This window comes from Raphanus sativus, unplaced genomic scaffold, assembly GCF_000801105.2.
Source record: "Raphanus sativus cultivar WK10039 unplaced genomic scaffold, ASM80110v3 Scaffold2622, whole genome shotgun sequence".
Lineage (NCBI taxonomy): Eukaryota > Viridiplantae > Streptophyta > Magnoliopsida > Brassicales > Brassicaceae > Raphanus > Raphanus sativus.
In genome coordinates, this window is record NW_026617930.1 from 5,389 (window position 1) to 14,641 (window position 9,253).

General features: G+C 36.0%; 2 protein-coding genes across 2 annotated transcripts; both read right to left on the reverse strand.

Moving 5' to 3' along the window:
* Positions 1 to 227: 227 nt before the first annotated feature.
* On the reverse strand, positions 228 to 1,230 carry LOC108832384 (uncharacterized protein At1g66480). Its single transcript, XM_018605871.2, has 2 exons — positions 834 to 1,230; positions 228 to 753 (listed from the first exon to the last, which is right to left on the reverse strand). Exons 1-2 carry the CDS (start codon positions 1,058 to 1,060, stop codon positions 396 to 398), a joined length of 585 nt encoding a protein of 194 aa, XP_018461373.1. The 5' UTR covers positions 1,061 to 1,230; the 3' UTR covers positions 228 to 395.
* Positions 1,231 to 2,418: 1,188 nt separating this feature from the next.
* LOC130505829 (U-box domain-containing protein 10-like) lies at positions 2,419 to 6,754 on the reverse strand. The gene is made up of 4 exons (XM_057000448.1): positions 6,343 to 6,754; positions 4,269 to 4,385; positions 3,772 to 4,164; positions 2,419 to 3,562 (listed from the first exon to the last, which is right to left on the reverse strand). The coding sequence occupies exons 1-4, from the start codon at positions 6,643 to 6,645 to the stop codon at positions 2,504 to 2,506; spliced, it is 1,872 nt and encodes a 623-aa protein (XP_056856428.1). The 5' UTR covers positions 6,646 to 6,754; the 3' UTR covers positions 2,419 to 2,503.
* Between the last annotated feature and the right edge of the window lie 2,499 nt (positions 6,755 to 9,253).

Below are 9,253 nucleotides of genomic sequence, written 5' to 3' on the forward strand. Positions count from 1 at the left end.
ATAAATTAATCCAAGTACTTCTTACATTAGTGTTGGTCATTTAGACTTTTTGGATGTGAGATCTCTAATACTTGTTTTCAGATCTTTTACAAATATGATCATGGGGATGCAAGAGGGACAAATATGTGTAATAAATGTAGAAGATAAGAAGCTCAGCATCTCTTCTCAGAGTTATGTTTTGTTTATTCAGGCTTGCGTTATATAGTACTATTAAGCTGGATATAGACTATAGAGGATACATTGTTTATATTAAGAAAATACTAGAAGTTTGTTACACACAAGTTGGAGCACATCCGTTTCCTAGTGGCAATTTTAGTAATTAGAGGATGCAAGAAACGTGGCTTGAGAAACGGATCGGTGTTTCTTTTTCTAACAAGAAAGAAAGAAACAAAACCCTAAAAAGAATTGATCACCTCTTGTGCTTTGACAACACCTTCTTCATCTCCAATCCCAAAGCTTCTTCCTCCATTATGAAGCAAACGTTGTCTCTGAATGTTGAGGAGACAGAGAGCTGTGATCTTGTCGGAGAAATCAGAGCCACTCTCACTCTCTTTCCTCAGTTTCTCCACTTTCCACTTTGGTAACCTCAACTTGACACTAGTCATCACTTCTCTCTCTTCTTCATCAACCTCCTTCTTCATTACCGAGAGATCAGAAGATGATCTACGAGACAGCTTCAGATTCTCTAGCCTCTCCTTAGCACTCATTTGGATTCCAGACCGAACCCTTCTCGGGGCCCTCTCCTTCCATGTTCTACCACGTGAGTTTTCAAATGATTAGATTTCAAACTTCGAAAACATAAAAACCAAAAGATGATGAAACTAAAGTCTTACCTAGGAAGCTCCACCATGAAATAAAGCCTTTTGGATTCCAAGTTCTGGTTAGGACCCAAAGGCTTTGCTCTGATTCCAAAATGCTTCACGGATTCAGATTCCAAGAGAACGTGGCCGGGAAAGTCTTTAACAACCGTATCAGCTCTCACAGGAGTCTTCAGCTTGAAACTCTCGCCATTGATCTTCATGATTTTAGCAGATTTCTTGCTTCCCAAGCTATTACCCATTATAGAAAGATGAGCTTCTAGGTTTACTATTAATGCGATTTTTTTTAAATCCACAAAAGAGATATATCTATTTAAGAAACTCAGTAGCTCAAGGTGGGTGATGTGTTAGATCAGATGATTATTGATTATGGATTTATGGTTGGTTGCTGATGATAGTGAACCATTTTTTTAGGTCAACAAAATGCCAAATCTTCAATAATATATAGAAATTGGGACACAAAGTTACGTCAAATTTCGCTATCGATCTTTTGAAAAACCAATAACAACCCAAAAATATGTCTAGCTTTTTATAAATTTTAATATATTTCAAATGATTAATCAAAAACAGAAAGTGTGTACTGTTCTTCACTTAGACCACAGTTTTGAGATTTTTGGGACCTTTGTTTCCGGGAAAATGACTGTTGCGTAAATTACTCCGATTAATCAGGAAAGTTTTCGTTGGAGAAACATTTCTTTCGAAAGGCACGTGAATATTGATTGACTTTTTTAACGAAATGGAAAACAAAAGGCTAGTTTTACTTCTCTTTCGATGAACAGTAAGTAATGCACGTGAACCAATCCCGTGAAGTTATAACCAATGGCCTTATTTTTCTTGTACCGACAGTTTTGGTTCATTGTAGTCCAGAGGGCAGAGATAATAAACAAATGTTGACTCAAATACATTTCTCCCAAACCAAACATACACGACCAAGTAGTTATTTTTGAAGACTGTATAACAAATAAATAACAAGAAGATGTCACTTTCTCTTGGGGATTAATCTCACTGCCGCTTACATCTTCACCACCAATCTAGGATTCATCTCAAATGAAGCAATTACTACCTCACCGCTGTTAGATCAACAAATCCTTTTGATTTTCATTGCCTCGAGCTCTCCTTCTTCCACATTTGTTAGAGCATTAATAATTCATCTCTATATTTTACTTATATAAAAAATGAATATAAATACATATATTGGAATAAAATAATTTTTTTCTGTGATAAATTCTTGAGAAAAATAGGTTGAATATGATCTTAGTAAGTTTCATCTCTTCGGTAATGATTACATACACCTTTTCCAGTCATCTGATCTAAAATGATCTTATATGCACTGGTCAATCGGAAATTGATTCTAAAACTATTACTCTACTCAAAATTATTATCCAGTTTCGTCTTGACAAACTTAACTCTCTAAAACTATAACAGTGACAGTAAGAACGACAGTGAAGAAATGCAAACCAAAGACCTTACTAATACTAATCATATGAAATCATTGATTAACACAATATTTGTTATTACAAAATAAAAAAAATAAAAAAATAGAAAAAAGGTGAGTAAAAGAGATCGATTCTCGCAACTCTTTTCACTTCAACATATCAAATAAACATCCAACGAAATTAAATCAAATACTAATAATGAAGTTAATTTTCCAATCTTTATTTTATTTTTTGTTAAAGAGCTATTAATTAGCATAATTTTTGAGATGATTTGCGGAGCTGCTCAAGCAAAGAATTAGCTTTCCTCTTAGCTCTCTCTGTGCCATCTCTCGACAGTTCCATCAACGGAACAACAGCTCCTAGTTTACCAATGAGGATCAGCTTCTCAGTATCTCTCTTGCAAAGAGCAAACAATATCGCCGCTGCGTTCTCTCTGTTTCTAGGCTGATCCTTCTGCAACAACACTATCAAAGACGGTATCGCATTCGCCCTCACAACCGCGGTTTTAGCGTCTTGGTTACTAGCTAGAACCGAGAGTATCGTCAAAGCTTCAGTCACCATCCTATGACTCGAAGTGTCGTTAAGCATTTTCACCAATGGGCTCACGACACCAGCTCTAACCGCTCTCCCTTTGTTCCCTTCGTATATACACAAGTTGAACAGAGCAGTCGCAGCGTCTTTCTTCCCTCTCACGCTACCGTTCTCAAGGAGATTCACCAAAGCAGGTATCGCACCAGAAGCGCCTATTATGATCTTGTTCTCATCGGCTAACGAGAGGCTAAAGAGCGTAGCTGCAGCGTTTTCTTTAGCTTCAGCGGTCCCAGCTCTCAGGACTTGCACTATTGACGTGACCGCACCCGCAAGCATGATCAGCTCTTTGTTGCTTTCGTAGATAGAGAGGTTAAGAACGCAAGTGACCGCCTTCTCCTGCGTCTCAACGTCCTCTGATGTCAAGAGGTTCACCAAAACAGGGATGGCTCCTGCTTCCGCAATGAGGATTCTGTTGTCTGTGTTTCGCTTCGACAGAGAACGGATCTCGGAGAGCGCGGTCCTCCGGTCTTGTATTGATCGTGACGAGAGCTTGCGGACCAATGCTCGTATCGCTGACATGTCACCGTCACAGTTTTTGGTCCTACCGTTCATGTAACCACCTGGCTGCTCAATGTTGTGCTTGGTGCACCACTGAGAGATGAGGCTTCTGAGAACGTAGTTTGGAGTGAGAGTGAAGTTTCCGAGTTTCTGCTGAGTCTTGGGGCATCTTAGGTTCCCACAGTCTATCCATCTTTGTATGTAAGACCTCTCGTATGTCTGTCAATGATCATTGTTAAGGTTTTGATTCAGTAACAATACCTAAAAGTATTAGGAGTAAGGTATCCCATATCGGAAATTTAAAGGAAAAATAAAATAAAAAAAGTTAAAACTAATCCACTTATCACCGATTGGTTCTAAGTCCGAAACCGATAATAAACCCGATTCTAACGAATACTATGTAAAGTTTTAGTTCTTTAAAACCAGACCTGTCCTGTGGAGACAATAACAGGATCCTTCATCAGTTCCAAAGATATTGGACAAAGAAAATCCTCAGGAATGGTGAGGTTGTCTGACTTTTTTGAGTCATCATCGTTGCTCTTGGTGATTGCTTTCTCTAACCTCTCGTTATCAGCGTCTTTCGATAAAAAGAAGGCCAAGGAAACTGAAGAGCTCTTCCTTCTCGGTGGTGATTCTAACTTTTTCTCATCTGATAAAGGAGCGTTGGAGTGCACTGATTCTGGAATACACTCCAACTTCTCAGTGACTTTGCTCGATGCATCTTTCTCCATTGGCTCGGATAGAGCAGTAGAGAACTTCTTAGAGTTCAGTGATCCGTATCTCTGCATTGCTCTTCTCAACTGCAATCTTGCTAGTTCCACCTGATTACAAGAAAATATATGTAACCTTTAGAAACATCTTCAGGGGATATCAAGAAGGACTTAAGTCTGCGTAGTCATGATTCATGAATAAATGAAGTTTTTACATATTCGCGGACTTCGTCAGAGATGTCATAGCGGTCATATGGCAAGTTTCCTAATGCTTTCTCCAGCTTCCATGTAACACATTGGAACTGGAATGATATTCTCTTCGCGGCACCCTCCTTCACAATCAAGATACATCAAAAAATCAGAGTTGCTCATCAAGAAACGCTCGTGACATCACTAATGACAACAACATTATGCTTTCAAGAATATATCAAACGTTACAACTCTTTGCTACAAAGTAAGTTGGAAATTTTATCAGAAACCCAAAATTCAAACCAAACAAAATCAAAGCAAAACCAGAAATTAAAAATACCTGAGCAATTCCTATTTATCTATATCCAAAAAATTAAAACCGAATCAGAATCTAACCAAAAATTTAAGTTTGTATATAGCTAATATTACAGGAAGATTTAATTATCTAAAAAAAAGAATTACTTAAACAATTTTATGAGAATTATAAGAAATTATTCAAATTGTCCAATTTTTTAGTCCAGACAAACAAAGTTATCTGATATTTTATTTGAAATTTTTTTAGTTATCCTTACTTATCCAAAAAAAATCGGAAAGGACCCAAACTGGACCCATATTTTTTCCCTTGAATTAGCTGGTTCCTAGTATTTTTACAAAAACCAAACCGAAAACGAAAAATAAAACCGAACCAAACTAGAACACCAAATGGTTTTTAAGTCTCTAAACCCGAGGATATCCAAAACTGAAAATACTGAACCTGAACAGAAAACCAAATGTCCAGGATTGTCATGGTGAAACCAATGAATGGGATCTTAGAAAATGAGCAGCCTAATACACAATACATAAATTTGATCATCCACACCGAGAATCATATAGGAATATCTATCTTATTAAAGCTGAAGTACAATTTCGGTGTGTTTGGATACTTGGATAAAAGTATTAAAAAAATTTGGTGTGTTTGGAAACATAGATTGTAGTCTTTTTTTTTTAAAAAAAATGGGCTTAAGTTATTAAGTCCATTATAAAAGAATGTTGTCAATATATATAAGAAAAATACAATACAAAGCCCAATTTGAAATACCAACTCAAATTATGGTTTTTATATTTCATATTAAGTTTTTAAAATATAATATATGTAATTATTTATATGATGATACATATTAAATACTATTAATTATATTATTACTTATATGATGGTACATATAAAATACGATTAATTATATGATGAAATTATACGATATATAATAATGACTAAGGATGGGTTTTCAGACATCCATACGGGTTTGGTTATGATGGATTTGCGTTTCGGGTTTTCGAAGGTCAAAGATTTCAGTCCTATTAGGATGTTTCTAAATTTTTGTTTGAGTTTGATTCAGATCTTTGCGGGTTTGGTTTGGGTTTGGATAACCTATTTAAATTATTTTTAAAGTTTTAAATCACTATATATTTTAAATTTCTCAAAATCTATAAATAAAGTAATATATTACCTATAAATTTAAATAACATATACCAGAATACCTAAGCTTAATATATCAATTGGTTTGATTTAAATTTTTGGATACGAAATCAATAACTATTTTAAGTATTTTTGGTGATTTGAGTATACTTTAACTATTTCAGATATTTGTTTTGACTATCTATATATATTTTCAAGTATTTTAAACCAATTTAAAAGTATCATTTTGATGTTTTATATACGTTAAATATAAAAATAATTAATATATAAGTATATAAATCTATTTTTAGATAAATTCATGTACACGAATACTTCGGTTCGGATCCGATTCGGTTCTCTAACTAACAAAATTTTGAATATTTCGAATATTTAATCAATTTATGTTCAGGTTTGGTACTATATTTACGGATTGGTGAAATACATAGTTTACCAGAGACACTATATGTATCGAATTTATTATAAAGAAAATTTTATTAAAATAAATAAATTCAATAATTACAAACAAATAATATATTTCATAAAAGTGAAAAATAATACCCGCGCTTTCGAAGCGCGGGTCAAAATCTAGTATATATATAAAGTTGAAGTTGAGCATTGAATATCATTATGTGCAAAAGCTTCGACTACAGTACGTTGAGAATGCTTACAGATGATTCGCGAGCCTGGAAACAAGTGGCGGCACTTAGAAGACGCTTGGCGGCTTGAAGCCCCACCACAAGATCAGACCACCAATCACATTCACAAGAAACCAAAGAAGGCGAAGCATCAGATTCCTTCTCCAGCGTCTGCGGCGGAGAATCTCTAATCTCCTCAACCAAATGCGTCAATAGACAAACTCTCCTCGCGAGATCGGCGCAGTCCTTCTTAAACACCCCCGTGCTCGCCGATATCTCTGCGATCTCAGCGATGACGAGGAGCAGAGAAGCGGGAGAGACGGCTACTCCAGCCATTACGACGTCGCATATGGATTTGAAAAAACTCGCTCTCTGACTCTCTCTCAGACGTGCCTGTAACGCTTTTTTATGTATCCAACTAGGCCATGTGGCATAAGAGGAAAAGTAATTACGACGACACCGTTTTTAATGTATAGGCTTTTTTTATATTTTACTTTTATCATTTTTTGATTAATGCAATACATTAAAATAATACAACGTTACAAATTAGATAATTGAGGCGAGATTCGCGGTGCAAGTTGTCAATTTCAATAATTAAATTTTGTATTGCAACCAGACTTATGTAGTGGAAACAAACCACATTTCAAGAAAGAAATATCTTTTTTGTTGTGAATGTGTATATTATTAATGTCGAATATGAGCTCCTTATATAGGGAGTTACAATGTCTGAAACCCTAATGGGCTGGTTACAAGATGGACCACTAATGGGCCAAAGCCCAGTAAGTATCTTTTGGATAAACATCCATCTGAACCAGTCGGTTCATAACACTTCCCCTGGATGTTGAATCCATCTTGAGTTCGCCAGATACCAAATCCTTTTTGGGCTCGTGATACACTTTACCAATTACTTGGTGTTGCCTCATTAAAACCTTACCAGGAAAACCCAGTGGGACAAAACCATGGTGAAGGAAAAAGAGTACAACATGTATCACTTCCCCTGATTTGTACCTCCGTATATGCTCCTGAGGTTGGCGCATGAGTAGACTGGTGGGAATTTTATGGACGCCAAGTCTCTGAGCTGGTCTTCGTAATGTGCACGTCCTGGACTGATAGGAAGGTCTCATGGACGTGGTGCTGATGTAGACATGGTGAAGAAGCCGGTTGACATGTCTTTGGTTGGATTCGTACTTCTTCATATTTTTTTTTCAACGTGTGCATACTGCTTGTTTGAGAACTATCCATGTATGGATCCAATTTATAACCTGTATCATAATCAAAAACAAAACCAAGCAAACACATCTTTGGGTTTGGTTAGTATAAAATAATCTCAAACATTAGTAAAAGGATATTTCAATCCTGTCCCATTGCCTTTATATTTAGAAATAACATAAGCTTAGTTCAATGCTTATGTTCGGATGTGTGTAACAAACACATTAAGGCAAGGCGCCAATGGCACTTTTGGCAAGGGACATGTATGGATTTATTTCCAATGCCTCATGGTTTGATCATTTAACAACATATATGATCATACTGCACTTTGAAATTATTTAGATGTATAGTATCAAGTTTAAACTTAACTATAGTTTCACTTGTGAATATTTACATCAGGATGTGCCTTGAGTCTTTTCTAGACCAAGGAAATATGTCTCTGTCCAATCTAGGATCAAAGGATCCGTGACCTATCTCAGATGGTCTCATGACCATGTTCCTTCTTAGAATAAAATGGGTCAGTACTCGGACCAAGTGAAAACCATTCGACCATGAGTCTTGCATTGGCTTGTATCCGGATTAAGGCACAACTTTCTTGTCGTCCTTATGACCAAATGGGTCTATGTACAGATATATAGACTATGGGACTATGTTACCATACAGTGGGGCGAGCCATAGACTTTATAGTAAGCATTTAGGGTCAATGAACCTTATAAGCTTTACATAATGGTTCATACCTATCGTTTTGACATCTTTAATCTATGCTTTATTTGATGCACAAGGATTTCATCTTTAAGTATATTTAAGATACTCACTTTGTAGTCCCAAACAATCTTTGTTTGTCCCAAATTTAATCTTTCCCAAAACATTCATTTCAATGCTTTCTTTAGATAGTCTTTTGGGAAGTGTCTCCAGAGGTTCCTAGGATATTTTCTTTAGATCAAAATATTCTTGTATACTCTAGTTCTCGAGAACTTTGTTGCATTAGACAACTCTATATCCTCTGAGACTTATATATATTTTCCAGTGGACTTATATAATCAGGCGGTTTACATCCTTGAACCGCAAGTATAAGTTTTTCTTATGTGCCAGACTTATCGAGGAATCTCAATGTTTGTTGCATCCACCATAAGGAGCTTATCTCCTTTTGATTGATTCCTGGTCTTTGTGATAATCCTTGTGCACATGACTATGCTTAATATTATGCATATGGTCGTGCCTTACATTAACTGTATCTCGCCATAGAAATTTCTTTCACAAAGACTGTTTTCTGTCCAACTGGTTTAGCATCTAGAGGTGTCCGTATTTATGGGACCTATCCTCCCTTAACTCCACGTCTACTTTCTTATTTGATCTTAATCTCATATGTTTGAATGCATTCATGTGGACGTGGGTTTCATGATCCTCATTGATCTCATGATCTCAAGTGCTACATTGCGCATATTTTATCATTAGTTTCGAGTACTCGTTTGTTCCTTTGTGTCCTAGACATGACATATCTTATTGAGGTTTTATTATGTCCTTCAATACCCTGAAGTTTGGCGTCCCAAACATCATTAGGTACCTTAGGTACAACCATTTCTTATGGTTTCCTCATCCGTGATCACGTTTTAGTTTTGTACATGTACATTTTGATTATGTCTAGGAGTCCCTCATCCACGGATTTGCACCTTACTTTAATATCCGAGGGATCTTATCTTTAGAACTTATTGATCTAACTTGTTTAGATTCAGTA

Coding starts and splice junctions, on each gene's coding strand:
- LOC108832384 (XM_018605871.2), bottom strand. CDS start 1,060: ATGGGTAATAGCTTGGGAAGCAAGAAATCTGCTAAAATCATGAAGATC. Junction 754..833: donor TTCATGGTGGAGCTTCCTAG/GTAAGACTTTAG, acceptor CTCACGTGGTAG/AACATGGAAGGAGAGGGCCC.
- LOC130505829 (XM_057000448.1), bottom strand. CDS start 6,645: ATGGCTGGAGTAGCCGTCTCTCCCGCTTCTCTGCTCCTCGTCATCGCT. Junction 4,386..6,342: donor TCCAGGCTCGCGAATCATCT/GTAAGCATTCTC, acceptor TTGATTGTGAAG/GAGGGTGCCGCGAAGAGAAT. Junction 3,563..3,771: donor TTATTGTCTCCACAGGACAG/GTCTGGTTTTAA, acceptor GATCATTGACAG/ACATACGAGAGGTCTTACAT.